General features: G+C 53.4%; 4 protein-coding genes across 5 annotated transcripts in view; 1 reads left to right on the top strand and 3 right to left on the bottom strand.

Annotated features, from left to right (window-relative positions):
- Positions 1 to 8419, bottom strand: part of CABIN1 (calcineurin binding protein 1) — a 93547-nt gene extending 85128 nt beyond the window's left edge. For both annotated transcript variants that reach the window (XM_074199662.1, XM_074199664.1), the window contains exons 1-4: positions 8335 to 8419; positions 8141 to 8200; positions 3690 to 3782; positions 3484 to 3597 (exon numbers count right to left, since the gene is read on the bottom strand). In XM_074199662.1, the coding sequence (XP_074055763.1) occupies positions 3484 to 3597; positions 3690 to 3782; positions 8141 to 8143 (210 nt within the window). In that variant the 5' untranslated portion in view covers positions 8144 to 8200; positions 8335 to 8419. The remainder of the gene's footprint in view (positions 1 to 3483; positions 3598 to 3689; positions 3783 to 8140; positions 8201 to 8334) is intronic.
- Positions 1 to 19411, top strand: part of LOC141497082 (uncharacterized) — an 857774-nt gene that overhangs the window by 421961 nt on the left and 416402 nt on the right. The gene's annotated exons all lie outside the window — the stretch shown is intronic.
- DDT (D-dopachrome tautomerase) lies at positions 11111 to 13444 on the bottom strand. The gene is made up of 3 exons (XM_074199852.1): positions 13316 to 13444; positions 12929 to 13104; positions 11111 to 11298 (listed from the first exon to the last, which is right to left on the bottom strand). The coding sequence occupies exons 1-3, from the start codon at positions 13421 to 13423 to the stop codon at positions 11226 to 11228; spliced, it is 357 nt and encodes a 118-aa protein (XP_074055953.1). The 5' UTR covers positions 13424 to 13444; the 3' UTR covers positions 11111 to 11225.
- On the bottom strand, positions 17012 to 17996 carry MIF (macrophage migration inhibitory factor). Its single transcript, XM_074199853.1, has 3 exons — positions 17767 to 17996; positions 17262 to 17434; positions 17012 to 17177 (listed from the first exon to the last, which is right to left on the bottom strand). Exons 1-3 carry the CDS (start codon positions 17872 to 17874, stop codon positions 17111 to 17113), a joined length of 348 nt encoding a protein of 115 aa, XP_074055954.1. The 5' UTR covers positions 17875 to 17996; the 3' UTR covers positions 17012 to 17110.

Consider the following 19411-nt stretch of genomic DNA (forward strand, 5'->3'; position numbering starts at 1 on the left):
ACTCTGAAATAACCCCCTCCAAGACAAACTCATCTGCCAGTGTGGAAAGCCTTGGGAGCCAACCCTGTAGTGACAGTCCTCGCCACTGAGTCCAAAAAGATTCAAAAAAGAAGAAAAGGGCCAATCTATACAAAAATACTCCTGGCCATTCTTTGTGGGGTGGAAGCTAAATTGAGACCCTGATCACCATGAGAGTGCCCACTAACCGGGGAACACCTCTGTGGCTGGGCTGGGAGGAAGGTTCCAAGCATCCCAGGGGGCCTGGTTGGGGGGGGGGGGGGGGGGAAACAGGTCATCCAATAAAAATGGCTTATGGTGTCTCATATCCCCACAATGACCAGGCCAGAGGACTAAGCCAGCTACCCCACTCATCCCTGCTCTGGCACTCTCCAATTAGCCTGTAATCCTGTGCTTTGTACATAGCTGGGTTCACCTTAGGTGGTATTTCCCCCAAAGGCACCATCACTGGGATGGGCAGAGGGGGGGGTTGCAGGCCTCTCCCACATTGTGTAGTCACATTCACATAACTGGATACCATAAGTCCAGAAAACAAGATCTAACTGTCTTGGCAGGCTCCCTTCACACCCACCCCTACAACATCCCTGCACAATGTGTCCAGATCTCTCTATGACTGATGTCATTCTCCTGGGGTGAGCTGCCCCTCTCAGTGGATTAACACTAATAGGAAAAGATGGGTTGTCCAAAACAGGATCAGAAAATTTTCTTCCACTCATGAAGTGGAGACCACAGGGGAGGGAGGATCAGGCCACCAGGAGGCACCACAATCCACAGAGCACTGGGCCTGCAGTCAAGAAGACCCAAGTTCAAATCCAGGCTCAGACACTGCCTAGCTGGGGGACCCTGCACAGGGCACATCACCTGGGGCTGCCTCAGAATAAGGATGAGGAGAGCACCTGCCTTCCAACCTGGTGGTTTCAAGGATCAAATGAGATCACATCTGTAAAGAGCTTTGCACTCTGTTAGGCAAACAGAAGGCGCTACAAAAACGTGCAAACAGTATGTGGCATCTCTGGGGACCACTGCAAAGCACTGAGAGAACTGCAGGATTAGGGAAGAGGTGGCCAATCCAGCCCCAGGAAATCCCCATTCTGTCAGAACCATGCAACAGTGACTGTCTCCCCTCTTCACAGAGGTGCTCTCTCACTCATTCACATACTCACACCCACATACTCACACTCTCACTTTTACATAAATAAATACACACACACACACACACACACAAAGCCCTCAGGGCAGGCCCTTCTCCTCTGGGGCACCTCTGATCAATAGGAAATTTCCGCTAAGTTTCATGCCTCAGTTGACCTCTGTGTAACTTGTCTGATGGCTCCTTCTCAAACAACTTGGCTCAGGGCTCATCCAGCTTGCTCCCTCAGTCCTGGTGCCCCTCCCCCAGGGCTTCATCTCAGGCCCTTTTCCCTTCATCATCGCATCTCATATCCAAGATTTTATCTCCTCCCAAGGTCTCTGAATCCAGATCGCCATATCCAGGCCTAGCCCCTCTCCTGAGTCTCTCTTAAACTCAACAAATCCAGAAAAGAACTTGTTCTCTTTCTCTTCTCTAGCCAGATGAATTCTAGATCTTTAACTCTAGATCCATAAACATAGCCTTTCCCATGACCCTCAGTCCCATACCACCAACTGTCTGCCTCAGGACATTCAAATGGAATTTCCCATAATTGTCCTAAACTCAACATATTTAAAAACATAATTCATCACCATCCTCCCTCAAAACTTTCAGCCATTTTACAGATGAGAAAACTAAGGTAAATAGGGTGAAGTGACTTGGCAAGGGCCACACAACTAATAAGTGTTTGAGGTCAAATTTGAACTCAAAGATGAGTTTTTCCAGGTTATTCACCCAGCTGCTCAGGAATATTATAGCCAAATTCCAGAGCTCCCAGGTCAAAAGGAAATCTTACTAGCAACCAGAAAGAGACCATTCAATACCATGGAGCCATAGTCAAGATGATATAAGATTTAGCAGCCACCATGCTAAAGGAATGGAAGGCTTGGAATATGACTTTCTGTAAAGCAAAGTTGTTGGATGCAGCTCCTCTCAGCAGTTCAGAGAGCCAGGAAAACCCTGAAGACCTGTTAGGGGCAATGCTACCTTCATCCAGAGACAGAAAAACAAAACAAAAGAAACTCTACAGAATCTGAATGAATACTACGTCCACTTTTTTTAATTTCCTTTATGTTTATCTTTCCTATCTCCTGGTTTTCTTTCTTTGCCCTTAGTCCTAAATTGTCATACGGAAAATGTCTAATCTGTAAACATGTTAAACACAAATGTATATGGACAGTGTTCACTAGAATGATCACCATTGGGGGGGAAGGAAATTGTGAAACATATGAATATGTGTGTGGATTAAATGTTGAAAAACTTTCATAACATCTAAGTAGAAAAATAAAATATCAATTAGGGAAAAAAAGAAAAACTATCAAATTTGAAAAAGGGAGAACATCAGGAAATGCAAAATGGATCATTTTGATTACATAAAATTTAAAAAGTTGTGCACGACAAAACCAACATAAGATTAAAAGGAAAGCAGAAAGTTGGGAAACAATTTCTATAACCAGAGTTTCTGATAAAGGCCTCATTTCTCAAATATATAAAGAACTGAGTCAAATTTATGAGAATTCAAGTCATTCCCAAATTGATAAATGGTCAAAGGATATGAACAGGCAATTTTCAGATGAAGAAATTAAAGCTATCTATAAATCATATAAAACATGCTCTAAATCACTATTGATAGAGAAATGCAAATTAAAAACAACTCTGAGGTACCACCTCACAACTATCAGACTGGCTACTATGACAGAAAAGGGAAATGATCAGTGTTGGGAGGGATGTGGATAACTGGGACATTAATTCATTGTTAGTGGAGTTGTGAACTAATCCAACCTTTCTGGAGAACAACTTGGATCTAAGCCAAAAGGCAATAAAGTTGTACATACCCTTTGATCCTGCAATACCACTACTAGGTATTGAACCTAAAGAAGTTCTAAAAAAGGGAAAAAGACCCACATGTACAAAAATATTTATAGCTACTCTTTTTGTGGAGGCAAAGAATTGGAAATTGAGAGATATTCATCCACTGGGATTGACTGAACAAGTTGTGGTGGATCTATTGTGTTATAAAAAATGAATTCAGGGGGCGGCTAGGTGGTGCAATGGATAAATCACCGGCCCTGGAGTCAGGAGTACCTGGGTTCAAATCCGGTCTCAGACGCTTAATAATTACCTAACTGTGTGGCCTTGGGCAAGCCACTTAACCCCACTCTTGCAAAAAAAACCCTAAAAAAAAAAATGAATTCAGTACAACCTGGGAAGATTTACATGAACTGATGTAAAATTAAAAGAGCAGAACCAGGAAAAAGTCATCCACAGTAATAGTGACTGAGTGAGGGTCCCTCCTCCTCCTCCTACTCCTTAGCCTCTCCAGCTCCTTGTGACCTCACCTCACGCAGCAGGCGGGTCTCCAGCAGCTCTTGATAGGCTCGCTCGGACTCCTCACACTGGTCATGCTTTTGCAGGTCCAAGGCTTTGTGGTACAGAGAGAAAGCTTCTGCTTCCTGGCAAGCCACACAATGAAAGGATTTCATCAGCATGAGCACCAGAGTCTGACCCCAAAAGAGGCAAGGTGAGCCAGGACTCACCTACTTACCTGAGCTTCTTTGGTCTGTGTTTTGTGACTTTTGAATGAACCTTCATGGTCATCCTCCACAGTGGAGCTGGCATTCAAGGCTGCAATGCGGATCTAGAAAAACCCAGGGCAGAGAGACAGAAGTCCATGGCATGGGATTGTTTTTGCACCTTTCCTCAGAAACCTGCCAGGCTAAAGTGACCTAGAGCACAGGGGTTCTGAACCATACAATGAGAAGCCCCAGACAAAGTGTGTGACAGATCAATGAATAGTGATCGTGAAAATTCACTCAGGAGATGGGCAGAGTGGAGAAGTGTGAGCTCTAGGGTCACCAAGACCAAACCCATGGACAACTTTTTGCAAAGATTACATGTCCCTCAAAGTTCTCACCTTTAGATGGTAGGAGCCCTAAACCTGGGCATCCTTGTGAGGAATAAGGGGGCTGTTTGGATTAGACAAGAATGTGAAGGAAGATTTTAGTTTACAGTACAAAGCCTGGGCTCTGCCAGTATTGGTACCTCTGGGCAGGTATTGAATCAAAACAAATGACTTAGCCTCATCCTGAGATTAGGCCAGGTCTGCCCTAGTTCTGAGTTAACACAGGGTCAGTCTTTCTCCTTTGCACTTGCTAAAAGAGATAACTGCTCTTGTTCTTTTGTATAATGAGCAAGGTGGGGAAAACACATGGGGACAAATGTATTGATTAGATTTGTGACCCCAGTCAATGATTGGCATGAAGGGGTGAGAACAAAGCCTTTCAAAGTGCATATAACACCTAGAAGTTACAGATTTCAGGGCTCCTCACCCCTTAAGACAGAGGTATGCCATTTATTAAGATGACTTAATAAAAAAAAAATTTTACAACCCAAGCATAGACTACAGCTTGGACTTCTATGTGTTGCTGGGCAGACCTGGGTTCAGCACTGCAGACAAGAAGTGTAGGGCTGTATGGAAGAAACTTAGATTAGGCCAACACCTCACTCCCTTTACCAAGATAAGATCCAAATGGTTACAGGACATAGACATAAAAAACAATACTGTAAGCAAATAAGAAGATCAAGGACTAGTCTACCTGTCAGATCTATGGAAAGGGGAACAGTTTATGACTAAGGAAGAGTTGGAGAATATCACCAAAAACCAATTAGATGATTTCGATTACATTAAATTAAAAAGCTTTTGCACAGATAAAACCAATGTAACCAAGATCAAAAGAAATGTAGCAAATTGGGAAACAATCTTTACAACTAATAATTCTGACAAAGGACTCATTTCTAAAATATACAGTGAACTGAGTCATATTTTTAAAACAAAAAGCCATTCCCCAATTGACAAATGGTCAAAGGATGTGCAAAGGCAATTTACAGATGAGGAGATCAAAGTAATCCATAGCCATATGAAAAAATGTTCTAAATCGTTATTAGAGAAATGCAAATTAAAGTTTCTCTGAGGTACCACCTCACACCTCTCAGATTGGCCAGTATGACCAGGAAGGATAATGATCATTGTTGGAAGGGATGTGGGAAATCTGGGACACTATTACACTGTTGGTGGAGCTGTGAACTCATCCAACCCTTCTGGAGAGTTATTTGGAACTATGCCCAAAGGGCAACAAAAATGTGCACACCCTTTGACCCAGCAATACCACTACTGGGTCTATACCCTGAAGAGATGAGGAAAAAGGGTTAAAAACATTACTTGTACAAAAATATTTATAGCAGCCCTGTTTGTGGTGGCAAAGAATTGGAAATCCAGTAAATGTCCTTCAATTGGGGAATGGCCTGGCAAACTGTGGTATATGTATGTCATGGAACACTATTGTTATATTAGAAACCAGGAGGGATGGGATTTCAGGGAAACCTGGAGGGATTTGCATGAACTGATGCTGAGTGAGATGAGCAGAAACAGAAAAACACTGTACACCCTAACAGCAACATTGGGGTGATGTTCAACCTTGAAGGACTCGCTCATTCCATCAGTGCAACAATCAGCAATAATTTTGGGCTGTCTGCAAAGGAGAGTACCATCTGTATCCAGATAAGGAGCTGTGGAGTTTGAACAAAGTGCAAGGACTATTCCCTTTAATTTAGGGGGGAAAAAAACAGCTTATTGTCTGATCTTGTTACCTCTTAGACTTCTCTTCTCTTTAAGGATATGATTTCTCTCTCATCACACCCAATTTGGAACAAGGTACAACATGGAAACAAAGTAAAGACTGACAGAGTGCTTTCTGTGGTGGGGAGGGGGGAGGGAAGTAAGATTGGGGGAAAAATGTAAAACTCAAATAATATCTTTAATAAAAATAAATTAAAAAAAAGAATGGGAAATTGTTAGGATAATTACCATTTCAAGGTGTAATTTAAGTAAATGAACTTGTGTCAGATAGTACATCAGGAAAAGGAAAATCTAGAGTATATTTGAGAATATTTTAGGGAAAAAATTCATTTTGATTAAGGATATTTGATTCATTGTAAAGGAAGCATAAGGTTCAGACTGTTACAAGCTTAAGTTACTGTGGTATTTCTCAGTGCAGTTTACTCATGTAGTGAAACAGGGAATTGTATTGTGTTAAAATGAAGTATGTGTGTCAACATGCCAGTGAGTAAGGCAAAATGTGAATTGTATTAAGCTCCAGAATCTCATTGCCTTGTGATGAAAACGTGTTTTGATCTGAGTGAAATGTTAAGCAGTTCACCAGAAGAGAAGGGCTCAGCAAGTCATCTGGGAACAGATTCAGAAGATGCAGGACATTGGATGTCTTCAGGGGAGAACAGAAGAGAGGAGAGACACTGGACCAGTTCATCTCCACTATCTCTCGCCTATGTGTACATTGTTTAGTTAGGGGGCCTATAACTGTAAGTGTGACACCCCTCCTTATGCCCCCTTTCCCCCTGGAAAGGAGGAGAGGCAAGGTGAAGATGTTCTCCACTGAGAGAAAAGGAGGTGATTATTGGGTGGCATGATTATATCCTACCTAAGTCTGTATATCCTACCTAGGGAGAGTCCTAGCTCTGATTTAGACAACTGGGTATTAATGATGGTAGTAGGAGAATCTGGCTGACAGCCGTCAATGCCCAGTCTTGTGGTGTGGCTTACTGCTGGACTTGTGGTGGTTCACAACAGTTTGAGAACTGGCCTTGGGTGCCAGTCCCCCAGACCCTGGTCAGAGGTGCACTGTGGCACAGGATTCTGGTCCAGAGGAAAAAAGCACCAGTGCCATAGGACCAAGTCAGTTCTGGGTGACTATTGTTTATACCAGTCTGGCCAGGATATTTTCCTGGGGAGTAGCAAATGGTTGAGGACTTATGTCCAAAAGCAGGACCCATATTCTGGACTGTACCACTTACGGAGATAGGTGAACTGAGACTCATGTGAGATGTAATGATAGGACCCAGATACCTTATATGCATTAAGATAAGGAAAATTGCATATACCCTTCTGCCAAGGGTTGCTCAGGAAGTTCTTATTCAGACTTAAGGGCATGCTACCTGGGAATAGGATGGGAGTTAGGGCTATGGAAGCCCAATTTATATCCTGATTAGATTCCTAGCTGTAATAGAAACTTATCAATTAGACAGCTAGGGTCCTGGACTTGCTGGCTGGCTAAGCCATGCAAACAAGAGAGTCAAGATTGGTATTAGATTATCTGTTAGTTGGAGAAGGAGGAGTCTGTAGTATATTGAATCTATCAAATTGCTGCTTAAAGATAGATGGCAATAGGCAAGCAGTAAAAGAAATAAGCAAGGGGCAGCTAGGTGGCACAGTGGATAGAGCCCCGGCCTTGGAGTCAGTAGTACCTGAGTTCAAATCCGAACTCAGACACTTAATAATGACCTAGCTGTGTGGCCTTGGGTGAGCCACTTAACCCCATTGCCTTGCAAGAACTGAAAAAAAACAAAACAAAACAGGAAAACTGAGGAATATGGGGCTATTTGAGTTCCACAAGAACATGAAGGGAGACTTCTTAGTTTATATTACAAAGACTGCCTGTATGGGAGCCTGTGGGCAGGGGTGTCAGCCTCCAACTGAGATTAGATCAGGCCTAAGGTCTGTGGCCTTCTTTGCACATGCTCAAGGAGGCAGCTGTTCTGGCTCATTTCTATTTTGAGTGGGATGCATCCATCAGTTAAGTCTGGACCCCCGCCCCTCCCAGTCTTTCCCAGCATCTAACACCTAGCACTTCCAGCTCTCGGGGCCCTTCCCCCGTGAGGGAGGATTGGCCTTTGCCAAGATCTTAATAAAAACAACTCCACCACCTTATCACTCTAATTAGTCACAAGGCCCGCAGGGTGTCCTGGCTCATTCTAGGGGCCCCCAGACTGCGGGATCCACAGGAGCGGGTCTAGGGCTGGCCGGAAGCTGGAGTCGGGAAGAGCCGGGTTCGAATCCCGCCTCGGACACAGCCCAGCCGGCCAAGTGCTTGGACCTGTTTGCCTCAGTTTCCTCCTGTGTCCGGGCCCCCCGGGGTCACTCACCATCTCCACGGTCGAGCTTCGGGGCCTCTGTTCCCCTGGAGCCCGGGCTGGAGCTCACGTCTGAAAGCAGAGCAGAGACCCTCCCTGGGGGGCTCCTCTCCGCAGGCCGCCCCGCCGCTGCCCCCACGCCACCCCACACCGACAGGCCGGGGGAGGGGGCCCCGGCTGCTGCCCCCCAGCCCGGGCTGACCTACCGGCCGCTGGGCCCCCGCGTGAGGGGCTGACGGGGAACCTGAGGCCCACAAGCGGCCCCAAGCCCCCCTCTCCCACCTGGACGCGCTGACAAGCGCCCCTGCAGCTCCCCGGCTGGATGCAAGCCCGCGCAGGCGCAGAGACGAGAGTAAAAGCCGGCGCGGGAGTCGGCCAACAACGCGCGTGCTGATTGGCTGCCGCGCCAGACGACTTAGACCAATAGGAGCGGGGGGGCTAGCGTGGGAAGGTGGGGCCGTGGGGGCCGGCCGGACCGGGTCAGAGGCCACCCCCACCCCACCCCCGGAAGTCCGCTTGCCCGAAGGCGCCCCGCACAGGAAGTGGCCTCCCAGCGGGGAGAAACGACCCCTCCGGGCGGAAGCGAGGGAGGAGCTGCCTCGGAAAAGGCGGGGCCCCGACAGGAAGTGGCCTCAGGGGGCGGGCCTAAAGCCCCTTGCCAGTCCTCCTTGGCGAGCCTGGCAGACGCCCCCTGGCGGGCCCTCGGAACAGGGTGGAATAGGCGTCCAAAGCGTGCCAGGGGCGCCCCGTGGCCCCGGTCTCTTGTAGGAGGCCCTGGGGAGACAGATACTAGTGTGGCCCCGTGTTGGAGCTGGGGGCACTCAGGCAGGCCCCCGGGGTCCCCATCTAGGACGCATCTTTGGCTTGATTCGAACCCAGCGCTCCATGTGCCCGGGGTGTCCCCCCTAGCAGCCTGGAGAGAGCCCTGTCTCCCCCAAGGCCATTTGTCAGCTGGGCGGCCTTGGGCAAGTCCCATCCCCAGGGGTCCTCTGCTTGGCACCATGTCACCTCCCTGACCTCATGGTCTTCTTCAAGGAGGGACAAACCGCCGATCCTGCTGACGGGCATCACTCCCTGGCTTGGCAGTGCCATCACTTCCACTGTACCCAAACATTCCCCTCCACTCGCTGAGCTCATCTGGCTGGGATTGGTGATGGTGGAGGTGTAAGATGTGGATCTAAACCTCATTTCTGCCAAGCCCAACCCTACTCATTGGAGTCATTTCTCAAATACTGTTTCTCCATTGGCCTGTTGCTGAAAGTGGATTTGGGGAACTGACCCCATGCATCAGAATTGGCCGTTTTCTTCAGTGGCGAATGTCCCCCTCCACCAGCCTTAGGAGGAAGCTCTTTCTACTTTATGAAACCAGGGATAATAGGGACGCACGCTTCCTCTATCTCACTAAGCACATTTTATTTCCTTTGTAGAGTCAGCTGTGCTATTATGAGTAGACACCTCAAATAGGATGAGTAGGCATGCCCATTCATTGGGCAACTAGCTGGCACAGTGGGACAGTCAAATTTAAATTCAGCCTCAGACATACTAGCTAAGTGACCCTGAGCAAGTCATTTCCCTTATGTCTGCTTGAGCTTCCTCAGAAAATGGAGCCAGAATACACTTTGAAGGGTTGCCGTGAGGATCAGATGAAGTATGTACAGCACCTTGGAAACCTTAAAGTGCCACAAAAATGCTATTATCATTCTTCCCCAAGGTAAAGCTCCCCAGGTCCATCCCTATCCTGGTTGCCTTCTAGAGCTGAACACACTCTTGCTAGTCAATACCCTCCTTAACTTGGGACAGCCAGAACTGACCACAATGCCCCAGACTTTTCCACCACTTCTCTCCTCTCTGATGGGGCCTGCCTGCCATCTTTTTCAAAGGTACCACTGTCTAGGCAGCCGGGCTCTCCCACCTTGTTCACATGAAGGTGATCATTGCTTTATTCCCAAGCACAGGAAAATCAGACCATCATCCCTACTTTATTCCATCTTGGCCGATTAAGCCCAATGCTCTGGCCTGTTGCCATGTTTTCTGGTTAAGATATAGTTCAGTTTGGGTCCAATCGGTTTAAAGCAAGCTGGAGATCCAGTGGAGTTTGGGCCTATGGATTAGGGAGTCATTTGAACAGAGGACAGTGCTGGGAGAATGGGTGAGATTTCAGTGGGATAGAAAGGGAGGGCTCTAGTCTAAGCCTTAGTAAACACTACCACTTGGGGGGGGGCAGGAAGGCAGGAAGGCACAAGGAGCAGAGACTATAACAGGGAAGATGAATAAAGACAGCAGGGTCTGGCCAGGCTCAGCCAGAGAGATTCCCAAGTGGAAAGGATGACTAAATGGACCTCTGGGTCAAGCATATGAGGATGGAGAAAAGGCTATGGGATCACAACAATGATGGGCACAGAAATCCTTGGGGGATAGTTTCATAATGAAGAAAAAGAGGAAACTAAGGTAGCCCAGGGACTGGTCACACCAACAGTAAATGGCTTTACCAGACTTTGGCCCCAACAGCCCCAAGGCCAGTATGGGATGCTATGCCCCTCCCATGAGCTGTCTGATTTCATGAAGGCAATGAACAACCTGAGCAGACCCAGGTTTCAGCTGCCTCAGCTTTACCTTCAAGGTCCACTCTTGGCCTTCCTGCATCCACCAGCCCTGGCTGCCCTATCATCCCCTGACTCGGGTCAAGCCACTGTGGGAAGTGAAATTCAGGCTTTGGACAGCTTAGAGACTTCCACAGGCCCTCCAAGACTGAAGGAGTCGGTCCAACCAAACCATCTTCTCCTAGCCACCTTCCCAAGCCATCGCCACCCTGAGGATGGCCATCCCCTCGCCAAAGCCTGCAGATGTGCTCTGCTGGTGAGCTCATCATGGATGGGACCTTCTCCAGAACACTTCTGCCTGACGCCCTCCCCATTCTCCTCCACCTCTGGACTTGGGAAGAATGAGGCAAAAAAAAAAAAAAAAAAAAGAATGAGACAGTGCTGAACCAAAGGTGGGGCTCCATTTTATTCTGCTAGCCCTAGGGAGGATCCTTGGTTTCCATGGAGGTGGGAGAGGAAGAGAGCATGCTGGTCCATCAGCACCATCTCTGGGCTGCTTACAGAAATGTCATCACTGTGCCCTTCTTGCCAATTTGCCATGGCTCCAGAGGGTAGAATCGAATGTTAATTCTGCAAGAAAGAAGAGAATGAGGCAGTGGTTTCCCAGAGTCACTCTTGACTCTTACCCCCACCCCCAGCCTGTCACCTAAAGCCCTTCTAACTCCCAAGGCCATTCAAGTTGCTGTTTGGAGCCTGTGCTGGCAGCACCCAGGCAGGCCAGAGGGGAGGGAAAAGGGCCTGGTCAGACCTCAGCCTGCTGGTTAGGTTGGCCCCTGATCATTACATAACCTTCTCCCTCCTCCTGGGTCTGAGGGCAAGGAGGGAGCCCAGAAGAACCTTGTCCCAAGCACCATGGGCATCCCAGCAGCAGTCCCTACTGCTGGCTGCCAGTCACCTGTCTGTCCATTGCAGAGAGGGAGATAATAGGAATGGGATCTCTTTTTTTTTTAAAGTTTTTGCAAGGCAAATGGGGTTAAGTGGCTTGCCAAGGCTACACAACTAGGTAATTATTAAGTGTTTGAGAGCAGATTTGAACCCAGGTACTCCTGACTCCAGGGCTGGTGCTTTATCCACTGTGCCACCTAGCTGCCCCGAGGAATGGGATCTCACACATTCTCTGAGAAGCTTTGACCATGGTTTGCCCTTCATTCTACACATGGCAAAGTGAGCCCCAGACACATGCGCAGAAGCAGTTGGAGATCAAGCTGGGATTAGAACCCGGGTCTCTTGGCTCCCAGTCCAACCTCCTGGCTGAAGCCTCTTCATCAACAATATCCCCATAAACCAGAGGAGAGGAATCCATAACTACAGAAACAGAAATGGGCCTGGACCTTAATCCTGTCATCTTGTCCCTCCAGACCACCACCCACAACAGGGACACCACCAGTGCATAGAGTACTAAGACTAATCAGGAATCCCCGAGGTCAGACACTTGGAGGGGGGAAGCAATTCTGGGCAAGTCACTTAGTTTCTATTCCCCTCAGTTTCCTCATTTGTAAATGGGAACAATAATAATGGCTCCTTCCCAGGACTGTCCTGAGACCCAAGTAAGAGAGTATGTTATAAAGCTCTCCCACATCTTCACATGCTATTGTGGTTATCTTCATCGTGCCAGTCACGAGCTGCTTCAGGGGGTCCTGCCAAAGGACCTCGGGCAGGGCCAAGGGCTTTCTTCTTCCCTGGCTGAGGCCCAGACACTGAGGGCAAAGGAGGAAAGGTCACAGACTGACCTCAGGGAAGGGCTTTGGCACTGCTCTTTGGAGCCTGTGCTTGCAGAAAGGCCAGAGGGAGGGAGAAGAGCCAGGAGTGTGTGAGAGGAAGGAAGGCTGGAAACCAGGCCAGAGAGAAGCTGCCAGGACGGGCTAAGACATGGGCCTGGACAGGAAGGCTCAGGGCGGTGCTAGCTCTCACAGTGGATGGATGGAGCACCTTCCCTGGAGTCAGCAGAACCCGAGTTCAAGGGCAGCCTCAGGCACTTGATAGTCCTAGCTGTGTGACCTTGGGCAAGACCCCACCGCACGGCGCCATAAAAAAAAAGACCAGTAAAAAGAATTAGAAGGTCCAAGGTCTAGAGCTGGTAGGATCTTGGGGTCCAAGGGCTTTGTTTCAGAGATGAGGAAACTGAGGCTTGGAGTCAATGAGTGATTGCCAAGGTCAGGAAAGACTAGTGTCCCCCTTGGGGCGCCCCCCCAGGGCCTACCTGTCCGGACTCAGGCTCAGCTCCTTGGTGAGGAACTCAAAGAACTTGGCGCTGTGGTCCCGGTTCTCCTCGGCGGTGCCAACCACGCCAATGGAGGAGACGATGAGCTGGGCACAGGGGTCCCCGGAGCCGCTCAGGATCATGGTGAGGTCTGGCCTCACCGTCACGTTCACTCTCTGCAGAGGGGAGAGGGGGTCGGGGGCGTCGGGGGGGGCAGCGGGGGGCAGCGGGGTCGGTGGGGGTCGGCGGGGATCAGCGGAGAGCGGGGGACGGCGGGGGTCAGCGGGGGGCGGGGGTCAGCCGGGGGCGGGGGGCGGGGGTCAGCGGGAGCGGGGGGCGGCGGGGGTCAGCGGGGGGCGGGGGTCAGCCGGCGGCGGGGGCACTCACGTCCTGGGGCTTGCCCAGCACGGCGGCGGCCGCGGCGCACAGGCGCTGGCTCAGGCCGCTGGGCAGCCGGGCGGCCGGGAGGCTGGTGTCCAGCTCCACGAAGGGCATGGCGGCGGCGGCGGCGGCGGCGGCGCTCTGCGGAGGGGGGCCGGGCCCGGCCGGGCCGCCCATTGGCCGGAGGGGACGCGGGCGGCGCCCATTGGCCGCGGCGGCCACGCCCCCGGGGAGGGCCACGCCCCCGGGGAGGGGCCCCGCCCGGAAGGCGCTCTGCCTCCCGCCCCCACGCCGGGCAGAGAGGGCCCGGGCAGAGACTGCCCGGGAGAGCTGGTGAAGGGGGCGGGGCGCCCGGCCTGACACGTGAGAGCTGGCGACCCTGGACGAGTCCCTTTGCCCAGTTTGCCTCAGTTTCCTCGCCCACAAAAGGAGCTGCAGAAGGAAATGGCCAGGCGCGGCCAGGCGCGGCCAGGAGCGGCCAGGCGCGGCCAGGCGCGGCCAGGAGCGGCCAGGCGCGGCCAGGAGCGGCCAGGAGCGGCCAGGAGCGGCCAGGAGCGGCCAGGCGCGGCCAGGCGCGGCCAGGAGCGGCCAGGCGCGGCCCGGTGCTGCTGGCCCCTGGCCCCGGGGCGGAGTGGCCGGCCCTGGAGTCAGGACGACCTGGGTTCAAATCCGGTCTCAGACACTTAATGACCTAGCTGTGTGGCCTTGGCCAAGCCACTTAACCCCACTGCCTTGCAAAAAAAGAAAAAAGAAAAAGCCACTATATTAAAACCAAACCAAATCAAGCCTGGCCCTGAGCCTTCCCGGCTACTTAAGCAGGCCAAGGTCCTTGAAGCCTCCCTGGCAGAAGAGAAGCAGCCCACCACTCGGGGCCAGGATGCTGGACTGACTCACAGCCCTGAGAGATGGCGGCACCTCGACCCCCATTTTACCAAGGCAAAGAGACAAAGGTCAAGCTCCCACAGCTAGGCAAGATTTGAACTCGGCCTTCCTGTCCCTTGGGGTGCGGTGCCCCGAGGCTCCCCCAGCAGAAGCACTCTCCCTAGACTCTGTTTCCTTAGTCCAGTGAACCCGACACAGATCCATTGGGAGATTCCTCGGGAAAGTCATACCAAAGGGCTCTCTCTAATTGGGGGGCGATGGCTTAGCTCGGAGCCCCCAGTCAGATGAAGCGCTATGGCACAACCAGAGTTTGGAATGAACAAGCCTTATTCCTGGGGCCAAAGGAACCCAAAGGAGAAAGGAGATACCAGAGAGCTATCTGGGGGGTAGGGGGGCCCAGCTCAGGGTGGGGAATGCCAGCCGCAGAGCCTCCCTGCTCACCCTGTCTGCCAAGCTGGGTCCTGACCCTACTCCTTTCCCATAGCCCCCCTCAGCCTCCTTGAGGCCTCTTCTGCAGGGCTGGCATGCCCCCCCCATCTACTCCATTGTCTCTAAAGGCCCAAGTGGGGGTCTGTTCTTCCAGTGTCGGTGATGGGTGCCCCTCCAACGCAATCCAACAAGGGGGTCCATACTCCATCACTCTTGAACCTTTTACTTTACTCTTCTACACAGCATTGGGGACTTCTGCAAAGCCGGGGACTGGGCCAGAGCTGGCAAAGGTGGCAGGACGGCACGTCCTCTCGTCCTTCCGTAGAGATGGTTTGGCTCTGGTGAACCCATCTCCCCCCCCCCCAGCTGCTTCCCCTTGACACTGGGCTCTGGGCATCATCAGCTCTTGACTTTGTGGGGTCATCAAAGATGGAAGGATGAGCGGTCACAGGCTCCAAAGTTGGCAGGAGCCAACTGGCACCAAGAGGATAGGGAGTTCCATGAGGCCTGGGGGTACCTGAGGAGACTGGGAGAAAGCCAGGTCTTGAAGGATGGGGGAGGACTCGACAAATGAGGGGTTGGCCCCAATTTGCCCACCTGTGTAGAGGCTGGCCAGAAGGGAGAGTTGGGCAGTCAACAAGGGAGATGATAGCAGAGGGGTGGTGGGAAGCCACCAAGTAGGGTGGGGAAGCCACCTAGGCCTGTGGAATGATGAGATAAGGAGGAAGCCTGGGAAGAAAAGGGTTTTACCCTGATTATCCCCATCTCCTGAGAAATCCCAATCTCAGAGATTCCACCAGACCCCACCCAGTGCTGGCCAGGCCCCAGGAGGGGCTTCTTGCTCTACCACCACCACCACCAATGCATTGCCCCACCCCCCAGCTCTGCCATTTAGCCATCCCCACAAAAGGATGTGGCATTCTTAGCCCTGGCCAGGAAAGGCCCAGGGCTGAGGTCGACCCACCCAGGCTCTGCCTGGGTTTCCCTGGGGGCACTGACCCAGGTGCCAGGCTGGCCCACTCCAGCTTCCTGCTTCTCCCACAGTAGGGCCACGTATCACCAAGAGATAACAAAATAAGAAAATAAATCCCTGGAAGTAGATGAGAACTGCTCGTCTTCCCCAGTGGGTACCTCACCAGAGCCTGGCATGACCAAGGGCACCCTGGTGTCACCCAGAGTGGCCTCTTGTGCCAAGCTGAGCCCCTTCAGGGGAGAGGAAGTCAATGACTAAACTGGGGGGGGGGGGGGGTTACTTCCCCAGCCTGCTGCCAAGCCAGTGTGTCCACCAGAGGGGTAAGCTGCTAACCTGCCCTTCTCCCAGTCTGCAGAGAGCCACCCCACCCTGGCACTCGTCACACCTATCTGGGCCCTAAACTAGGAAATGGCACTTGGAGTGGTGCCACCCTCACCCTGGAGCCCCTCATTTCAACAACTAGCCTCTGCCAGCAGCCACCATCCTCAGAGTAATGTATAGACAGGTTTTCATCAGCCTCCTTTTACAGGTGGGGAATTTGCGGCTGTCACATGGGACATACAGGATCAGTCTGAGGGATTTGCACTCAGGTCTTCCTGCCTCCAGGCCCAGGGCTCTGCACCCTGTAGGTGCACTCTAGTGATCAGCAGGGGGCTGAGGGTGAGGCAGCTGCTTCCCTAGGCCACCAGCCTCTCTGCTGGTCACCAGCCCAGTAGCCAGCAGATACTTAATGCAAGGCTTGCTGTTTGTTTCATTGGCCGCTGTCCCAGATGGCACTGCCCCAGAAGGCACTCGCCAGGAACCCTGGAGCATTTGTCCTGGCTGTAAGGATAGTGGGGTGCATCGTTGCTTGGACTGAGGGGGGCAGAGCCTTTGGGCTGGCCAGCTTCCACCTGCCCCTCCTCTGGAGAGGCCAAAGTGCTTGGCAGGGGCAGGGCAGTGCCTCCCCAAGGCACTACTGGGGAGGTTGCAGAGATTTAAGCTCCTCCGATCCAAGGCTGGCATGGCAGCCCAGGCCTCCCGTGCCTCTGGGCCAGGTGACTCAGCCTCAGCAGCATCCGTCTGTCCCCATCCTCGCCCAGCAGAGGCCCGGGCCTGTGGGCCAGCAACTCCCTCCTCCCCTCTGGGAGGGGCTCCCTCACCACCCAAGCTGAGCTCCCCTCTTTGTGCTGAGGCCGAGGCCCAGCCTCCAGCCCTTCCTGCTGCCCACAGGCCAGGCTGGGGTGGTGGACAGGTGGCCCAAAGGTTCAGGGCCTCTCCCCCTCTTCTCCAGGGGGGTGAGGAGGGGGCTGGGTTGAGAATCCCATCAGCCAGCCCGGCCAATGCACCCCCAGGCAGGACCCTGGGTAGCACCCTCTGCTCAGAGGGGGGGGGATGGCCTCCTGGGCAGCAAGGTCCAAGACACCGGACACCGGACAGACACCTAAAGGCTCTTTATTGTTTCTCAGCTACACAAAAAGCAGGACTGGCACGGCAGGGGCACGGGCACAGCAGGGACGAGGGCCAGGGATGGGCGCTCAGGCGAAGGTGGAGCCGTTCCAGCCCACATTGGCAGCGTTCATGTCGTAATAATTGATGTAGATCCTGGAGGGAGAAAGGGGGCGCTCAGGGGGTGCTCAGGGCCTCCAGGGCCCCCCAGAGCCCCTCCCCTGCCCCCAGCCCCCTCACCTGTCCCCCGGGATCTTCAGGTGCTTGGTGAGCAGCTCGCAGAGCTGTTTGCTGTAGGCCTTGTTCTGGGGGCCCCCGATCTTGCCGATGCTGTGCAGGCTGCAGAGCGCGCAGGGCTCCGTGGAGCCCCCGAAGGCCATCAGCTGGTCGGCGGCCACGTGCACGGCGATGTACTGGGGGAGGGGGCGAGTCAGGACCCCCATGCCGGCCGCCCCTCCCCGGGCCCCCCATGCCAGCGGCCCATCCCCCGGCCGCCCCTCCCCCGGGCCCCCCATCCCGGCCGCCCCTCCCCCGGGCCCCCCATCCCGGCCGCCCCTCCCCGGGCCCCCCATCCCGGCCGCCCCTCCCCGGGCCCCCCATGCCGGCCGCCCCCCTCCCCCGGGCCCCCCATGCCGGCCGCCCCTCCCCGGGCCCCCCATGCCGGCCGCCCCTCCCCCGGGTCTCCCCCGGGCCCCCCATCCCCGACCGCCCCTCCCCGGGCCCCCCCGGGCCCCCCCGCCCCCACCTGCGCGGGCTTGCCCGTGGCCTTGGCCAGCTGCGCCGTGAGCTCGGCCAGCAGCGACTCGGGCACGGCGGAGCGCGCCACGTTGGTCTGCACCACGAACATGGGCATGGCGGCGGCGGGGCGGCGGCGGGGCGGCGGCGGGGCGGCGGAGCGGAGCGGAGCGGAGGGCCGGCCGGCAGCGACTGAGCCTCCGCACGTCCGCGCCCGCCCCTCGGCCACCGGGGAGGGACCGCGCGTGCGCAGCCCCGCCCCTCGGCCGCCGGGGAGGGAACGCGCGTGCGCAGCCCCGCCCCCTCGGCCACCGCCCAACCCGCCGGGCCCGCCCCGCCCCCGCCGGCCTCGGCCCCGCCCCCTGCGCACTCCCGCCTAGGGCCCTCCCTGAGCATGCGCAATGGGGCGGGGCCAGCCCCAGGGGGAGCCGGAGCCAAGCTCAGAGGCCACAGTCCGGCACAGCCTGGTCTTTGTCATGTCCACCGCCACGTGCTCGGGCTCCTCACAGGCCCTGTGGGTGATAGCCATCCTAGGGAGCCCTTAAATGCTGTGGCTCTCCTAACAGTCTCTATCCCTGAAAGCCAAAATGAGAATGAGCGGGATGCCCATCCATGAAGGCCATGGGCCCAGTGAGCCAAGAGAAAGTGCTGGGACAGGAGCCACCTGGGTTCAGTCCCAACAGCATGGACAGGGCATCTGGGGGTCTGGACCCAAGGCCGGTGCTGAGCAGCTTAAAAGGCCAAATGAAAACCAATTCACACAAACACACTAGAACTCCAAGGGTCCTTTGTGGGGATCTCTGTTTGTCATCAGGTCACTGCCTCAGATCGCCCTATTTGAGCACCCCACTTAGATGATCCCACTTGGATAATCCATCTGGAGCTCCCGGCCTCTTCCTTGGATGTCTCATTGAACCTCCCTTTGGGGGAAGTATGGACTATCACACTGGAGGGGATATGCAAACAAACCATCCTTCCTCTCTGGTTTCTCTCCCCAGGGGCGTGCCAGTGAGTCCCACCTAATTGATTTCTAAGATACAAATATTTCTGCTCGACCCTGGGGGCACCTTCTCCCCTCTTCCCCTTCAGGCTCTGGGGAAAGTAGACTCAGATTTGTCAAAGTTTCTAATAGTACTAGTTGGGCCCACAGACTTCTTGGCCAAATATAGCATTGATGCTGGATGACTGGTCCGCATCTCAACTGTCTCTGGGCTGGGTCCCCCATATCTTTGGCATCCAATGGGTCAGTTGTCCCAAAGAATCCCACCTCCCACTTCATCTAAATGGCAGAACGAACACTGAGGCCCACTGAGAACTGAAATATATCCTCTTCCTTATAACACTGCCTCTCTCCAGACAGCAAAGGAGGCATGCAGCTATGTGAGACAGGAAGCCAATGCTGACCGGGCCTCCGGAAGGAGCCTCTCCATCCAGTTCAGCAAGCGCGGCCAGTCTCAAAGGCCACCACCCAGTGGACCAGAACCAGATACAAAATGTCCACAAGGGCTCCAAAGTCTCTTCAAAATATTTCCATCCTAGGCCGAAGGGCATGCACCACTTGGTAACATTGGGGGCAAGGTTCCAGACTGCACTGGGCTCTCTGGACTTTAGAGCCTGTCTCAGCTAATGTCTCCTGCAACTACGCTCCAAGTTTG

This window comes from Macrotis lagotis, chromosome X (genome assembly GCF_037893015.1).
Source record: "Macrotis lagotis isolate mMagLag1 chromosome X, bilby.v1.9.chrom.fasta, whole genome shotgun sequence".
Taxonomy (NCBI): domain Eukaryota; kingdom Metazoa; phylum Chordata; class Mammalia; order Peramelemorphia; family Peramelidae; genus Macrotis; species Macrotis lagotis.

Excerpts from the sequence above, each read along its gene's own strand:
- DDT (XM_074199852.1), bottom strand. The coding sequence starts at position 13,423 with ATGCCCTTCGTGGAGCTGGACACCAGCCTCCCGGCCGCCCGGCTGCCC. Across the intron at positions 13,105-13,315 it reads TGCTGGGCAAGCCCCAGGAC|AGAGTGAACGTGACGGTGAG; the intron begins GTGAGTGCCCCC and ends TCCCCTCTGCAG. Across the intron at positions 11,299-12,928 it reads CTGAGCCTGAGTCCGGACAG|AATTAACATTCGATTCTACC; the intron begins GTAGGCCCTGGG and ends TCTTTCTTGCAG.
- MIF (XM_074199853.1), bottom strand. The coding sequence starts at position 17,874 with ATGCCCATGTTCGTGGTGCAGACCAACGTGGCGCGCTCCGCCGTGCCC. Across the intron at positions 17,435-17,766 it reads CCACGGGCAAGCCCGCGCAG|TACATCGCCGTGCACGTGGC; the intron begins GTGGGGGCGGGG and ends CCCCTCCCCCAG. Across the intron at positions 17,178-17,261 it reads CTGAAGATCCCGGGGGACAG|GATCTACATCAATTATTACG; the intron begins GTGAGGGGGCTG and ends TTCTCCCTCCAG.